The following is a 17,387-nucleotide window of genomic DNA, read 5'->3' as shown; positions in this document are numbered from 1 at the left end:
GCCTGGACGGAGCCACAGTTCAAGCAAGAAGATGACAGCACATGCCTCTTAGAGCACCTTAGGCTTTCCAAGATGGGGGTTTTGTGTTTTTTAGTTGATCCTTAGATCAACTGATGTGATGTTTAAAGAACAAGTAGTGCTTATCTACTAACAGAGGCAGAATCTGACCTGCGCAGACACGTGTCCTGGAGGCCAGGTCTTAACCACTCCTAAAGCCCTGCTTTTGTACTCCCCATCCTTCCCGGCTCTGGTGGAGAACTGGTAGTTGCCTGTTTTCACTCCACTTTTCCTTAAGGTGATTTGACCCTTCTGGAAAGTCATCCTGAAAGTGTCATTTCTCTTGGCCTTCGTGTCTCTTACAAAGCTACTCTGGAGGTAGGGATTGCATTCTGTCCCTTAAAACAGAAAGGAAAAAGACTTAAGCAGTCTGGAGTTGCTGGTACTTATGGTCACTTTTATCTTTGCCCTCTTCCTGAGGAGGCTGGAGTTATTCGAAGGCCTGTTCCTGTCAGAAACGCGAGGGGCAGGTCACCAGACCCATCCCCAGGCCCCAGCACAGGTCAGGAGCAGCACTGACATTGGAACTGTGATTCCTGTTCCTCTCCTCTTCCCATTGGTTCTTCCCCCCACAACTCCCCCCCCCATAATAAGTAAAGTGTCCAGAAAGAACCCAAAACAAAACCCCCAAAATTGACATGTGCAGTAACACAGTCTGCTCTCTCGGCTTTACGGTCACTGGGAGGCCTGTGGTCAGGAAGACGCTGCAGTTCTTCCTATTTAACTGGGGGATGGATTTCCCATTTTGGAAAGTGTAATTATACCATCTCCCTCTGTGTTTACAGGCCCATCAGCCAGGGACACTAGAAAATGATGGAAATGTACACGACTCCTGCCTTACATATGGGATTTGCCAGCACAGCCTGCCCTTGTAGCAAAGCACCCGGAGAAGTGAAGACAGGGTCCTCATTACAAATAGAAAACCATATCCAGGGCAGTAAAATTCTAAAGATCTTTCTTTCTTATCAGAAAATAAACTTGAGAACATGACAGGTCTGGTGATGTGACATTAGGGAAACATCCAGGGTTAGATTTTGCTGGAAAAGGAATGGGTCCATGACAGTTTTCTCAGTGCTCCTCTTTGCTTTCCTAGAATCAAGGAAGTGGTTAAGAGAGGGGACAGTGAAGACTTTTTATTTTCTTAAACTCATTTTGTTTTCTTGGGTCCACAGGCTTTTGGTTTCAACCCTCTGAAAGATCCTTATGTCCCTAAGTCTGCAGTGGTGTTTGGGGGCTTTTATCTTTTCTTTTTCACAGAGAAGATCTTGAAAATACTTCTTAAGCAGAAAAACGAGGTGAGACCTAATACATTGGGAAGGCAAGTGCTTCTGGGGAAAGTTCCTGTCTCTGAAATGCTCGTGTGTCCTGGTAGCAGTTTTACCCCAGCACCAGTACAGGGAGCTTGCCAGGGATTAAAACACACAAAGTCACGAGTGGATATCCCCTTTCACCTCATGAGGGTATGTCACCAAGGGAGGAGGGCAGCCAGAACCACATCTGGCCTGTGTGCCTTTTGTTAGGCAGTAATTGATCCCCTTGTTTTACTCTAGGTCGTTTCCTTCATAGACCCTTTACACCTTTAGGAGAGGAGGGAGGGGCTTGATACGTGCAGTCACAGTGTATGAAGTAGGATCAGTTACTGCAGTGTAGTCCCAGAAAGGTGCCCCTGGTGACTGGCATGTAGCTCTCCCCTAAATTACTGCTGAGTTAAATAAAACTGGCCATTGCAGTGAATGTTGAAACCACAATATTGTTCATGTGAAACCTTCATAAGATTGTGACACTTTAATTTTTTTTTAAATGGCCATTGCAAAGGAAGAGCTATAAACATTTTGAGCAGAGCTGCTTTGCTGGAATAAGCATTGGCCCTGAGTGCAGTGCTTTGGTGTCTGTCCTGCACTGAGCTCTGGTGTTCCCTGTGGTTCAGCTCTCCTGGGTTTCTGAATTGTCTCCCTGTGTGTCTCTGATGGTGGGTTGAGGTCTCCCAGAGCTGGGAGCTCCTGCTCAACCTGGGTGCTCCAGCGGCTTTGGTTAGGGTTGCTCTGACCCCTCCCTGTGGTCCTTCCAGCAGCATCACGGACATAGCCATTATGCCTCTGAGACACTTCCCTCCAAGAAGGACCAGGAGGAGGGGGTGACGGAGAAGTTGCAGAACGGGGATCTGGACCACATGATTCCTCAGCACTGCAGCGGTAAGCTGGATGGGAAGGCCCCCGTGACGGACGAGAAGGTCATCGTGGGCTCGCTCTCTGTCCAGGTCAGTGGACCGTGCCCTGCTCACTAGGGGCCCTTAAGTGGCAAGGCCTTGATGCCGCAGGCCTCCCCGGAGGGCCCATCGTCTGCCCTGCAACCATGGGGATGGGCTTTGTTGTAGGACCTGCAGGCCTCCCAGGGCGCCTGTTACTGGCTGAAGGGTGTCCGCTACTCTGACATTGGCACTCTGGCCTGGATGATCACCCTGAGCGACGGCCTGCACAACTTCATTGACGGCCTGGCCATCGGTGCCTCCTTCACTGTGTCCGTCTTCCAAGGCATCAGCACCTCGGTGGCCATCCTCTGCGAGGAGTTCCCACACGAGCTTGGTAAGTGCTCACACACCCCACTTGTGCTGCCTTAGTCGTTGGCACGGGCACCCCCCAACTACCACTTCAAAACATTTGTCATTAATTCACAATCTCTCTGCCATGTGAAGTCTAACTGCTCACTCTTAATAGTTGAATTAGTAATTGAATATCCATAAAACAGGGATGTTTGTTTCCCATTTGCCCCAAATGCTGTGCCTCAGTTTCCCCACTTAAACAGTGGGGTTGGTGATGGTACCTACCTCATAGACTGACATAATGTTTAAAGGGGGAAAAAACAGTGAAAATCATTTACCATGGGCCATACACTATTCTGAGTGCTTGGTGTAGGTTCTCTCTTACATGCTGTTAGTTTTCCAAAGGCTGAGCTGTGTATTAGAAGTCTGGTGGGTGCAAGAGGTACATGAGCCAGCGGTTGGGAGGTCCTTAGTTTTATCCAAGGGAGAGTATAAAAAGCCCAGACTTGGGAGGCTCAGACTCAAAGTGACGTCCTGGCCTTGTCATTGATTGGCTGCAACTTTTGGCAAACTACTTGACTTCTCTCAGTCTCAATTTGTTTCCTGAAAATACCCATTCATTGTAGTTGTGAGGAAGGAAGCTGCTTCTATTTCATCATCAGTCAAAAGAGAAATGAGGTCATTGCTGGTTGGTTATCTGTTTTGGAAATCCTTACATTATTTTCAGCCTCTAGGCTGGAAGTCCATAGCCAGTTTCACCAGTAGAGATTGATAGCTCCCAGACATGAAGATGAGAGTGCCTTAGACTTGTCACTGTGCTCTTGAGCCCGGGGCTGTCCTGATGGTCACCCAGACGTTATCCGTGGATTAAGCAGTCTTGTCTTCACGTTCTCTGTCCGTGACTTAGAGTGACTCTTCTGTCCACACCCTCCCGCCCTAGGGGACTTTGTCATCCTGCTCAACGCTGGGATGAGTATCCAGCAGGCTCTCTTCTTCAACTTCCTCTCTGCCTGCTGCTGTTATGTGGGTCTGGCCTTTGGCATCCTGGCCGGCAGCCACTTCTCTCCCACCTGGATCTTTGCACTGGCTGGAGGAATGTTCTTATATATTTCTCTGGCTGATATGGTAAGTCTTTCATAGTCTTTGCAAAACTGGACTGGGCCATTTCTTTGGATGGTAGGACTAAGGGCCCATCAGTTTTTTAGTAACAGCTTTATTTAGGAATAATTTGCTTACCAGTCAGTTCACCTATTTAAGGTGTGTGCATCAATGCTCTTTAAGGGGACATTAGATTTTAAAGGATGAAAACCTTATGTTTCCATTAGCATATGTCATTAAGGAAAGGATTAAGCTCAACTCCAGGGTCTTTACTTAAGTACTTAAGTATTATAGAATAAATATGTATGGGTAAGTGAAAAGAGGAGGGAAGGAAGGAAAGACAATTAAACTTACAGCTGCACTGCATATACAATTTTATGTCCTGATTTCTTTTTTTACTTAATATATCATAAACATTTTTTACGTTGCATTCTCCTTAGAAGCATCCTTTTCAGTGGCAGTATTATATTGTGAGAGGATAGACCTTTCCAGAACTAAAATTGCTGGCTCACAATAAAAAGTTTATTTTTATCAAAGTGGCTATTTTTAGCCAGATCTAAACACATCCAGGATTGCCTGCATGTATAAAACTTTGTTTTTTCTCAGTAGAAAAGTAGAGGTAACTTTGAAAAGTAGAGGTACACCATCCAAAAGACAAACAACAAATGTTGGCGAGGTTGTGGAGAAAGGGGAACCCTCCTACACTGCTGGTGGGAATGTAAATTAGTACAACCATTGTGGAAAGCGATATGGAGGTTCCTCAAAGTGCTCAAAATAGAAATACCATTTGACCCAGGAATTCCACTTCTAGGAATTTACCCCAAGAATGCAGCAGCCCAGTTTGAAAAAGACAGATGCAGTCCTATGTTTATCACAGCAGTATTTACAATAGCCAAGAAATGGAAGCAACCTAAGTGTCCATCAGTAAATGAATGGATAAAGAAGATGTGGTACATATTATACACAATGGAATATCATTCAGCCATAAGAAGAAAACAAATCCTACCATTTGCAACAACATGGATGGAGCTAGAGGGTATTATGCTCAGTGAAATAAGCCAGGTGGAGAAAGACAAGTACCAAATGATTTCACTCATATGTGGATTATAAGAACAAAGAAAAAAACGAAAGGAACAAAAAACAGTAGCAGAATCACAGAACCCGAGAATGGACTAACAGTTACCAAAGGAAAAGGGACTGGGGAGGATGGGTGGGAAGGGAGAGATAAGGAGGGGGAAAAAGAAAGGGGGCATTATGATTAATTAGCATGTATAATGTGGGGGGGCACGGGGAGGGCTGCGCAACACAGAAAAGACAAGTAGTGATTGTACAGCATCTTACTACGCTGATGGACAGTGACTGTAATGGGGTTTGTGGGGGGGACTTGGTGAAGGGGGGGGACCCTAGTAAACATAATGTTCCTCATGTAATGGTAGATTAATGATACCAAAAAAAAATAGAGGTAACTTTTTGGAGAAAAGCTGATAAATGCAAGTTCTAGAGGCTATTGGTGCTAATTTTCTTCGTAAACCAATTATAGCTTACATATGTATCTTAATTACATATCATGTAATAAAAATGCTAATAGTAATATTAAAATAATTATAATTATACCAATATTCACTTACAAGATTATATATGAATTATGTTACTATCATAATAGGAATATGACAAATGTTAGAACAATTATTAGATACACTTAGTTCTCATACTGGGTTGACCTAGACTTAAAGGTGAAGAAACTCACCAGAGCTCTCATTTTCTCTCTTTCTCAGTTCCCTGAGATGAATGAGGTCTGCCAAGAGGACGAAAGGAAGGGCAGCACCTTGGTCCCCTTTGTCATCCAGAACCTGGGCCTCCTGACTGGCTTCGCCATCATGCTTGTGCTCACCAAGTATTCCGGAGAGATCCAGATCGGGTAGGCCCAGCCGGGATCCGGAGGGGCTGGGAGGCAGCCTGGACCCTGGCCGCAGGCCCAGTGGCCACGACGCACCTCCGAAGAGGCAGTCCTATGAAAAACTGTGACACAGACTGTATTCCTGCATTTAAATATCAGCTGGTTTTAAAATGCCCTCTCCTAGGACAAGCTGCCCTGGTAACCACCTTCTCAGTAGTGCCTCTCTCATTCTCCTCCCCTATTTCTCAGAGTGACTCTGGAACTTGAATGCAGCTCGGAAGACAAGCCTGACTTTTGTTCTCTGGTTAGCCTGGCCTCTTACTCTTCAAACCAGTGCTGAGAGATTTTTAATCCCTGGCCGCACAATGAACAAAACAAAACTAAAACAAAAAGCCAGTGATCATAGTTCAGTTAGAAATATCAGGAGGTGAATCTATAGTTTGGGACCTATGAATCTAAATGTGTATCCTGATCCTCAAGATGACCCACTTTGAAATGGATTCACCTGTTTTCATGGAAAAAGTACAGGAATCCCTTCTATTTCTTCAAAGTCTGTTGGGTTGCCTCCAAGAGAACTGAAAGTTGGGACAGATGTGTGGGGCAAGAGGGGAGGCAGGGATCACGCAAGAGGGGCAGGAGAGGTGTGTGTCCTGTCGTGACCATCACTTGCTCCTGCTGGGGTGTTGGATGTTAATTTGGTGGCTGCACCTGGTGTTTCATGTCTGTCCAAGTGGGCTAGCATGTGGTTCAATGGCCTTGGATGTCCCCTTTCAGATTCATGCTAACAGAATGGAGGGCTGAGAGTGGAGGCCTGCAAGAAATGAATTGGCTTTGCTGTGACTGCCACTTCGCCTTCCACCTCCCACCTTCTGCGAGACTCTGCAGTTGCCTCCCTAGAAGCACATTCTGAGCACACGTACGATGCTCGTATTACAGGGGAGACTGCGCAAGTTTACTTCCCCTGGTCAGCACTGCTTCTGCAGAGTGGCAAGTTTACTTGTAGGATTGGGTTGCAGCTCATGTTGTTAGACAAAGGTAGTCAGAGGGAGTCAGTGCAGGCAGCGTTCAGAAATTGTTAATGCCATAAGGGGAAGTACAAATAACAGAACGAGGAGACATAAGGTCTGAAACTTGAGTTGGGCACTGTACGTGTTTGCAGAACAGAGGACTTACTGATGTGCTGTGAATTAAATTATGTTAATTTATGACATAATTATGTTATTAATTAGGCATGCACACAGTGTAGGTGATTTCTTCCTCCCTCACCCCGAACCAGAAAGTGTAAATCGTGTACTGAATTGGATACACTGGTCTTTGAGACTGTAGGCCAGCCTCAGGCACTGTGGAGCCCGCTCCTCAGAACTTTGGCTTCAAGGGGAGCTCATCTCCAGGTTCACTAGGTGAATTGCTTTATTATTATCATATTGATAATGTGAGATTCTTTAGCCGCTTTGGGGAGCCACTCTCTCCGGAAGCCTTTCTTAGTGGTGCCCACAGCTGCAGTCCAGGGGCTGTGCTCACCAACTGACTCGTGTGCCTGCCCGAGTGCTGGTTCCTGGCCCGCACCTGTGAACGCTTCTGCTTGCACACAGGAGAGCTTTCCCCTGCACAGTAATTAAAGCAACATCTGGTCTCTTCTTGGAAAGTGTCCCTCAAACCAGGAATATTCTTAAGAAGATGAATCGGAAAAATACTGGTGATGCTTTAAAAGTGTCCTCGTTGACATGGATCAATTTGAGAATGGGCTGAAGAGGGAGGAAAACTTCAGTTACCAAGATTCTAGATAAAATGTCAGGACTGACTCATGGGATTACAGTCCAGTTTTACCAAAGAACCAGTTCCTTGTATGTTGGAATCTAACTTTTATTTTACCATTATTACTGTTATTACTGTTTTAACATGATTCTTTGTCTTTTCTGTTTTACTTTTCTCAATTTCTGAAATTGCTTTCAGGAGCTAGTAGAAAAAAACACAAATTTAAAACATTACAAGATTTTGCTTTCCTTAATCCACAATGATGTATTAAGTTTATAATTTTAGCATTCCCTATAGATATGTCATTCCTTACAAATACCATTATTCATGGAGTAGAATACTAAGTTAGAGTTAGTGGGTTTCTAGTTTTAAAGAGAACTCAAAACTATAATCTTTAACGAATTAAAAAGTGAAAAATGAAGTAGGATCCTTTCCCTTTTTTTGCACATCTGTGTTAACATGTTCAGACAGCTGTCTCAAAGGGAAATTGGTCTGGAGGCTAGTCCTAGTTGGAGTTCAGGAGGGGTGGAGATTCTTGAATACTACAACTGATTGCATGTTGCCATTGGCAACAAATTTGTCTCACGAGTGGCAACTCCTTTTTGACTTCTATGTGGTGAATTTGCTGTTTTAAGCATTTGTGCATATTAGAGGTCTGAGGAATAGCAAGTCTTGAGAACTTCACCCTTGGCTTTAGTATCCAAACTCTCTTTCCCCAGGTGGTTAATGTTAGCAAGGAAGGGCTTACGTCACCTGCAGGAGCTGCTTGTCACCTGCAGGAGCCGCTCGGCCCTGGAGCAGGGCTTCTGCCGCGGCTTGTCCTCACCCTCGTGTGCAGGTTGCCTTCTGTCCTTGCCCCTCAGCAGCTTTCTATCCAGTGTCACCTGGAGGCTTTCCCTTGGTCCTTCACCCTGGGTTTCCAAAAGAAGGCTTCTCTGTTTATCCCAAGACCTGTTTTAGTAGGTCCTCTTCCAGAGAGATGGAATATGCTGAAAATCTGCTTAATAAACAAAAGTTGTCTGATCTTTGCAAAAGAGAGAGGTTAGGTTTTTATTGTTCATATTTCCTTTTACAGTTCTGCAATTCCATCACAGTATTTTTTTAAATAACTCAGGTGTTATGAGGATAAATTAGAAAATAACTTATGTTATGTGGACTGTAAATGTTTTATTTGTAAGATTCTATAAATAAAGCTATATTCTGTAACCGTTGAATCCCAAGCGTGATCTTTTGCAGTAATGTGGGTGTAATGAAGGCTGTTGAACACAAGGTGGCAGTGGTGTCTCACTGACTTCCAAAGCTCTGTTTTGCCGGCCCAGTGTATGCTTCAAGAGGGGATTTTAGAAGGAACCTTAGATATCTGAACATGCTCACTTTAAAATGATGGATGTATCTTGTATGAACCCTGTGATGACTGCACTGATGTTCCATGAGGGAAGAACTGGTGTTTCCCGAGAAGAGCTTTATTATGCTCTTTTCCCTTCTGTAGCTGCATGATTTGAAACTTGCAGAGTGCTCGGTTCATTTAAACTACATCACCTGTATCTCTCACAGGGCAAAGTCCTGTCATGAGACTTAGAATTCAAAACCTGTCCTTACTCCAGTGTAATCATAGGGCCAGGGATCTGTTTTTCTTCGACAATAAAAATATCTGTAAGGTAAAAGAATGGATGGGATCCTGTTGCTGTGTACATTAGATTCCCAAATGCCTATTGTTCAGTCCTTCAGATTTTTAACTGAAGAGTAGTATTTTATGTGGCTCACATTGGTTTTTTTTTTTTTTTTAGTTGTATTAACTAGCTACTCTATCAGACTACCAACTGCTGGAGTTGTTCAAAATGACATTGACGCTGTCCTCTGGCTCATATGACCTTTGGAGAGCCTTCCCGGGCTGGGAGCAGTGCCTTGCTGTGCATGCCTCCGGTACTGGACTTGCACTACAATCTGTTCTCTTTCTACATCGTGTTCCTTCTGGATGGAGGCTATCCCTAGTTTCTTTCCGTGGTTCACCCTGTGACACAGAATGAAAAGGCCAAAGGAAATGTCTGTAAGTTGTCATGCTTGTGAAAATGCCCTGGCAGCAGCAGTTCTGCCTTGTTTTCTTGTCTTTGGTGGTGCTTTTGCTTATATTCCTTGTTAACTGGTCCTTCTTTACTTAAAAGTTTGAGAAAGGTGAATTTGAGGCCCATGTAGAGCCAGAGCCAAGCAAAGTAAATAGGTCATTAAGAAGAGTAAAACTTGGATCTTAGCTGTCTCTCTGTAAAACACTCTTAAACCAGCTAAGCCATTTCGGACAGTTTTGGTCGAACACTAAGGCCTTTCTGTCATGTTGCTTCTGCACACTCTTTACCACTCAGTGATGCTTTGAGCAAAGTCCATTTCAGTAAAGACACCAAATGTGGACACAGGGTTTTTGATTTTGTGAAAACAAAATGCCCAAGATTTTTGTACTCTTAATGTCTAGTGTGAAATACTTAGACTTCTGAAGAACAATAGGTGGGAATCTCAGCAGAAGTGAATCCCTTTCATCCTGGAAGAAACTGAACTACATTCCGTTTAAAGTAGAAAAAACTAATGGTTGGAAAAGATCCATAGGTTCTTAACAGCCTTCAGCTAAGTATGTTTAGAGCTGCCAGACAAAAAATAATTTTTCTTCCTAACATCACAACCCTTACTTGCCAGAGGTCTAGTCAGGGTTTATTTTAAATGAAGGACTTAGAGACTATCCTTCCTGTATAATAGCAATGTTTGACCCTGCCAGTGGGCGGGATTCTGAGATGGTGGCATCAATCACAGTGAGGGAATAAAGTGAGTGTTCTGTCTCTGGCAGTCGTAGTTCTTTCTTCCGTTAGGCTCTGGATTTTGTTCTCTGATTTTGTTTGTAGATCTTTAGAACATTGAGGTTGCATAAACTTATGCAAGAGTCCGCATAGGTTTTTTCAAATACACACATGTAATAGAAAGCCATCAGGAAATTCCTAGTGGAGGCCCCTGACCAATCATGAAGTAATTGAGTGTGACATGCTCTCTTAAAGTGGGTATCATCATCCTGCATTTGGCTTTCATTTTTTAGATGAACCCATTTTAATGTGGGAGGTGGGGGCTGCTGTCTCTGTCAGTGTGTAGGGTGACAACCAGAGGGACTTGCCACCCTGGAGTAAGAGGCTGTTCTGGCCCCAGGTGGGGGAGTGGGGAGCAGACTGAGGGGACAGGACGTGGAAGGTTGGGTGAAACTCTGCATGTCCTTGGGACCATAGTCCAGGCTCACCTTGGTGAGCAAAGCAAGAATTGAATAAAGTGCAATTCTTTTATTCCACTGGGAGAGGAGAATGAGGGCATTAGGCCCACAGCCCATTCAGTGCTGTAGGTGTGGCCCACCTCCAGGCCAGTCCTTGTCCAGCCACCCCCATGTCTGTCCTATAAGTTAGGCAGGACCCTCGTGCAGCTACTGGAGGTTGCACAGTTACTAAAACAGTGGTTACCTGCATCAGCCACTACTGCATGGCCCTCCAAGGCCAGCCCTCCGAGGGCTCTGCAGACATGTCGGTAGGACAGGAAGGAGCCCAAGCTGTTGAGCAGCTGGATGTAGCTGTTGCCCCAGTCAGCCCTAGTGATATTCCCACTGGTGTCCACAGCTGCCCAGGTGGGGGGCATTGAACTGCCCTTTGCCCTCCCCATGGGGAACAAACTTGAGTTGGCTACACCTTTGCTGAACGGTTAAGGAAGTTCATCACTACAACCTGTTCACAGCCACAAAGGGCCCCCTGCAAAGTGACAGTCAGTTGTCCCACAGACCTCCAGACCACCAGCTTGCTATTGGGCTGGAAAGTGAAGATGTAGCAAATTGTCAACCACAACTACATGTCCATTCAGGTCTGTGATCACTCCTTTGAGGCCCATGAGGTGGCCAGCTCACCTTTTGGATTTACTTACAAGGGAAAAAATGCTGACCCAACCAACGTCATAATCTGCCAAGATAACGCCTCCATTGGTGTCCACTGCCACACCTGTGGGGGCTGCAGCTGCCCAGGTGAGCACCCTTGGACCCCAAAGCAGAACTTGAACTGGCCGTCATTGTAGAACACCTGGATACATTGGTTATTGCTCTCTGCTACCACTATGCGGCCGCTGCTAGCTGTGAATATGCCCTGCGAACTAGTGTATCAGCCTTCTTTCCATGACTGTCAACATGGAAGACGTGCCTGTCTTCAATAGGGTTTGCTGCTCAAGCTGGACAGCTGTAAGGAGCTGGGCTGACTGACATACCACCTTCCAGTGCAGGTGGCTGCCTCGACAGCAGGGTGGATGCAGAAGGTGGCTGGTCCCAGGACTTGGGGTATGCGTGCTGCTTGGCTAACGCTTTTAAATGCATCAAAATCTAAGAATGACACTCAGGCCAGTTAAAAGCAAATTCCTTCCAAAACATGATGTTAATCTTGTGGGTTTTAAGAAGAAAGAAAACAAATAATTCAATAAAGAAGACCTGTGGCTTTTTTTTTCTTAAAGGATTAGGCTTTTAATTATAGGTGCTAGTAAGGAGCAAAAAGTTCTCTTTGATCTACTGTATCTTCCCAGAAGAGATTCATGTGGCATGTTCCCTATAATTTCCTGAGGTTAATAAAACAAGCTCTTTGGAAGCCAGCGTCTGGTTGTATCCTATATAACGAGCCCTTGAGAAGAGTTGTGCTGCCAAATTCATACATTTTAAACATTTTGTAGTAATTCTCCAAATAATGTAGTTTTTCCCTTCTCTGAAAAACTATTAGGAGAGAGAGAGATTAGATTTATATTTTTTTCTGGAAAAAACGATTTTTAAAAAATTAGATTAAGTTGATCTTCCAATATAGATGTTCAATTTTGTATCCTAACTAAAAGGGTGGATCTCAACGTCGCTTTCATTTGGTTTTAAGGTGTGTGATATTTATTCCTGCAGATCTGTTTTCCAAATCACGTTCTATTTAGCCTAATAGGAAACTATTTTGCATTTTTTGGTTCATACCTTGAAATTTTACTTGAAAACTGACTTGATCTGGCTGATGGTAGTATTTTTTCATTGATAATTTTAATGCAGACTTAAAAGCTAGTTTAAAAAAGAAAGTCCTTAGAAAAGTGTCAATATTGGTGCTTTTTGAAGTAAACAAATTTAAGCAAGAATGAATTCAAACCTACTAGCCCAGGATTCTGGATTCTGTCTGTCTTCAGCCTAAAGAGCACAGGATCTTGAATCCAAAAGAATGGGTCTGTTTCAATGGATTTGACTGGCTTTGTGAACTCTGATAATATGTTTAACCTCTCTGCACCTCCTCAATGTCTTTATCCATGAGGTAGGAGTTATGACTTCTCTACTACCCATAAATGTAATAACAATTGAATGTATGAGAAAGTGCATTATATATAACTCTAGTCCAGTGGTAATTGACATTTTGTTGTTTGGATTCCTTTGAGAATCTGAATAATATATGCTTTCCCACACATTTCTCACACATACCTCAAAGCACTTAAAAGTATACTCAACACCTTCATTTCGTTTACAGTTGCCAACTGGATGGGGAGGGACTGATTTGAAATCCTCACACGTGACAGTTGAGAACTTCCCCAGAGAAGAGTAAGATAGTCATTTATCAACAAATTACCGAACTCTAACTCGGCGCTGGGACTAGCATGACAGTGGCGGTGAACAAGACAAAGGTACATCCCCTTAGGGAGTGAGGGTAGACCCAAACGAGGGCCACACACGAGTGAACGTAGAGTGCTGATGGAGAGAGCGGCGCTGGTATGGTCAGGAGCTACCTTGATCAGGAGCACCCTGTCTCAGGAGACAGCAACTGAGCTGAGCTGAAATAATGAGGCAGCTTTGTGAAGATCTAGGAGGACGTTCCTAGCAAAAGGGGCTGCAAATGCAAGAGCTCTGGGACAGAAAGGAGATTGGCCTTTTGGAGGCATTTGTATAAACAAGGTCACTGTGTCTGAACTGTAGCAGAAGAGGTTTGAGCTGTGTTCAAAAACCTAGGGAAGTCTGACCACTTTCAGGAGAAAAGGGGCCATTTGCGGGTTTTGAACGGACCAATGCCATGTCAGATGTATCTTTTGTTTAGAAAGATCTGTGGTGTGGAAACATGGACTGTAGGGGGAGTGAGTTGACAGAATTTGGTGTGTGAGGCAAAGAGCCTCTCCCTCTGCCTGGCCCTCCACTCTAAATTTTTGACCTAAGCAATTTGATAAGTGCCAGTATCACGTACCCATGGCATCTTACTGTGTGGAATGCTGGAGCCCAGGTGTGAAAGAGGTATTAAATTCTATTTTCTTACACTATGCTATATTGTGTAACCAGTAATGATTGCAGCCATTTTCTCCTGCTCTGTAAAGATGCAAACAAAAGTAATAGGGAGTGTGGCAGGCTTTGGGGCTCCCCAGTCCCTGTCCTCAAAGTATTGGGTTTTCCCAGGAAGACCAAGGGGTAAAACACTATTGGGAGATTTTCACACTGCCCAAAAATTGGCCCGAATATCAACCTATAAATATATATTTACCAGTCAGCAGAACTTCCATTAGCATTTTTTACTTACAAGTCTAAAAAGATTATTAATTCAATATCAGGCTATTATTGGTAGGATATTATTTTGGGCCATGTTTTTCCAACTACAAAAAAAATGTATATTTTCCAAATGTATATCTGAATCCACTGATTTTTTAGACCTCAAGACTGGGGAGTGTCCATGACAAGGTAATTTAATCAAACCTAAATGCACTTATAGGAAGATATGAATAAAATATAATATGTATGATGTCCATACAGTATGTATTAATAAAATCATTTATGATATGCTTTTCATAGAAAATTGGAGATTATACACTATAAAATACCTTTCCTGTGTAGCTATATTTAAAATGCTCATTTTACTCTAGTTTTAAAAATATTCTACCATTCTCTTGTCTGCATTTAACACTTAAGTCGAATATTTAATGGCTTCATACAAATAGAAACTGAAGCCAGGATTACTTACACAACAAGGGAAACTAAGATTCCCTGTGCTTTTGTTAAATTAAAAGCATAATTATTTCTCAGAAAAGCTGGTCCTTAATTAGGGTTTATGAAGTGCCTAGGGAGTTTCATAAGAAAATATACCAAGTCTCATAGGCCCTGTAAGATGGGAATTTAGTTTTGAAGAAATTAGAAATGCCAGTTAAACATGAATCTTGGTATGTTCAAATAGTCTATTTGGATAATGCAGAAAGTAAAAGGGAAGTGAATCAGATTCGCCTGTTAGTAAACAACACAGTGGACCCTGACCAGGTGGGTAAGTTTATAAGCTGAATGAAACGCAGCTCTCCAAGTGCAGCCGGGAACAAACAGCGAAGGCGATGGTTAGAAGCATCACCACCACCAATTACGGTGTCTTACTCATTAAAAAAATTATTTGGGAAGGGAGCTTAATTAGAGTTTTCCTCTTTGTATATGTTCATTGAGTGGTTCTAGATGTTTTACTTTCATCAGAGAAGTCAGAATGTCCTGCAAATGAATATTTAAAGCTACTGGAAGTAGGCCCAGACAACAGGTCTTTGGAAGGCAAGAGCCCTTCCCTTTACTGTCCCCTAGTTATAAGGCAATACTTTCTCACCTTAGAACATTTGTAAAATACAGAGAATTATTGTTGTTTTTTGTAAGTCACTCAATCATACCACCAAGAGGTAGCTACTGTTAGCACTTTTTCCTCATCAACTGGTGCTCTGTGAGGGTGTGAACTGTGTTGACTTTAGCTCATCACCTTATTCCTACCACCCAGCAAGCAGTGTTGGGTGCTTTGTACAGTCAGCACCTAATTCCTATTGAATCAATGTATTAATATTTCCTTCTAGACTTTTTGCATGCATTTGCTTGTTTGTTAACAAATGGGGTCCATACTGTACGTGATTATATTCTAGCTTTTTCACTTTTCCTTAGCTCCTGAGGCTTCTCTCACACCAAATATCTTTCTAATCTAAAATAGGATGATTTTTTCATAATGCATAATATTTCATCTGATTTTGTCATTTAACCATTTTCCTGTGCAATGAAATCATATAGCATGTACTACTTTGTGTCTTCTTTCGCTCACCACAGTGATTTTAAGATTCATGCATATTGTATAAGCGATGATTTTTCTTATTGGCTGAGTAATATTCTGTTATTTGTATAATAATTGCTGTTGGGTAAAATACCTAGGAGTAGAATTACTAGGTCATAGAGTAGGTATATATTTAACTTCATAAGAAACTTCCAACTGTTTTCCAAACTAGTTGTAGCATTTTACTCTCCCACCAGCAATGTAGGAGAGTTCCAGTTGTTCCCACCTTGTCAACACTTGGTACTGAGAGTTTTTAATTTTAGCTATTCTGCTGGGCTAGTGAAGTGGTATCTCAATATGGTTTATTTTGCATTTCTGATGACTAATTATGTTGAGAATATTTCCCTTGGCCAAAGATTTCTTTGATTGATCTGCTGAATCCCTTTCCGGAGAAGTTATTACCGTGTCACCTTTTAAAAAGGTTTTCAAATTTGCTATGTGAAAAATAGCATCTTGTTTTCATTTGTGTTTTTATTACTTGTGAAATTGAACACTTTTAAATGTTTGGTGCCTTATATTTTGTTCTTTTATGAATTATTTGTTCATGATCTTTGCCCATACTTGTATAGCTCTTTTATTGAATAGTTAAAAGTTCTTTACCCTGATCTGAGATGCAAATTTCCAGGTTTTATGACTTTTAATTGTTTACTTTCTTCAAGTAGTTAAACACAGCATTCTTTTGTGATTCATTGCTTTTGAGCTTAGTCCTTATCTGAATTTACTAAGTTGGTTTTGATCTGATAAATGCATATTTATGTTGGGGTGGGGAGTCGGCATCTATTAGCTCCAGAATTACCACAATTATCCAAGCAGGATAATGTCTTCATTTTCTTCTAGATTTGTTTAAAATTTTATTTTTCATATATAACTCTATAAACTAGGCTCTCTTTACTTGATGTTATGGAGTGGCTCCAACTTGAGATCCAAATAGTTGGTTTTTTTCCCCACCACTATTATTGAATAATTTATCTCTTTACATTGGTTTGCAATGTTTTCTTAAACTTTTTGTTTTTAGCTCCTGTTTACATTCTTCCAGATGAATTATAGCATCTACTATGCTGCAGGGACCAATTCATTTTTGGCCTTTAGATATTTGCTCTGTTTGATAGAGGTGTGGAGCTCCAGTTACTTCTAAAAGAAGAACTTCCTCAGGATATCTGAACAATTCTTTTGGGTGGAAGTCTGAACCAAATTCTATTCAGCTCCTAAAGTGCTCCTGCCTTGCTGGGGTTGCTGTGGGTGGCCTTAAATCAAAACTCCAAAGCATATTTCAGAGCCTGACTCCAGTGTGTCCCCAGTACATAAATCTGTATCAATAGAGATTTAGGCCTAACCCCTATAATCTTTTAGCTAGGAGCTGTCCAAAAGAATTTACTGCTTTAATGGAATGTTCTGTTCTACCACATCCAATAAAGTAGCTACTGGCCACATATAGTTACTGAGCATTTGAAATGTGGCTAGTGTACTTGAGGAACAGAATATTTAATTTTATTTAAATGTACACAGCCACGTATGATCTCTTATTGGCCACCACAGTAACTGTTAAGACTGATGTTCCTCTGATTTGCATATACTTCCTTGGATCTTAGTTTCATAGCTAGTTATCAAAATCGTTTTGATTTTGCCAGGCACTAGACTCGGTGGGGGAAGACAGTCAGGGTAAGATGGTTTCTATTCCAGGCTTACAATTTGAGAAAAGAAAAGGTTGCTGAGCCAGCTTGTTAAGACTATAGATTGCCCATGGTGTTCTACACTAAGCCTGAGCAGGGAGTCAGTGTGTCACTGCGTCAGAGGGACGGGGTTGCTTCCAGCTGAGAAGGTGACAGGCAAGGCGTAGGTCAGTTCCTTGCACAGAGGAGGTCTGGCCGAGATCGATCCCTAGAGCGGCTGCCCTCCCCTTTCTCTTGGACATAGAAAGAAATGGGGAGGCCTTGGG

General features: G+C 42.6%; 1 protein-coding gene across 3 annotated transcripts in view; it reads left to right on the top strand.

Annotated features, from left to right (window-relative positions):
- The window catches only part of SLC39A14 (solute carrier family 39 member 14), a 42,867-nt gene extending 34,315 nt beyond the window's left edge, over positions 1 to 8,552 (top strand). For all 3 annotated transcript variants that reach the window (XM_036889126.2, XM_036889125.2, XM_036889127.2), the window contains 5 exons: positions 1,230 to 1,352; positions 2,126 to 2,314; positions 2,432 to 2,639; positions 3,537 to 3,721; positions 5,470 to 8,552. In XM_036889126.2, coding sequence (XP_036745021.1) covers positions 1,230 to 1,352; positions 2,126 to 2,314; positions 2,432 to 2,639; positions 3,537 to 3,721; positions 5,470 to 5,616 — 852 coding nt within the window. In that variant the 3' untranslated portion in view covers positions 5,617 to 8,552. The remainder of the gene's footprint in view (positions 1 to 1,229; positions 1,353 to 2,125; positions 2,315 to 2,431; positions 2,640 to 3,536; positions 3,722 to 5,469) is intronic.
- Positions 8,553 to 17,387: the final 8,835 nt, after the last annotated feature.

This window comes from Manis pentadactyla, chromosome 1 (assembly GCF_030020395.1).
Source record: "Manis pentadactyla isolate mManPen7 chromosome 1, mManPen7.hap1, whole genome shotgun sequence".
Lineage (NCBI taxonomy): Eukaryota > Metazoa > Chordata > Mammalia > Pholidota > Manidae > Manis > Manis pentadactyla.
The sequence above is the reverse complement of the archived record's forward strand: the minus strand, read 5'-3'. Positions and strand labels throughout refer to the sequence as shown.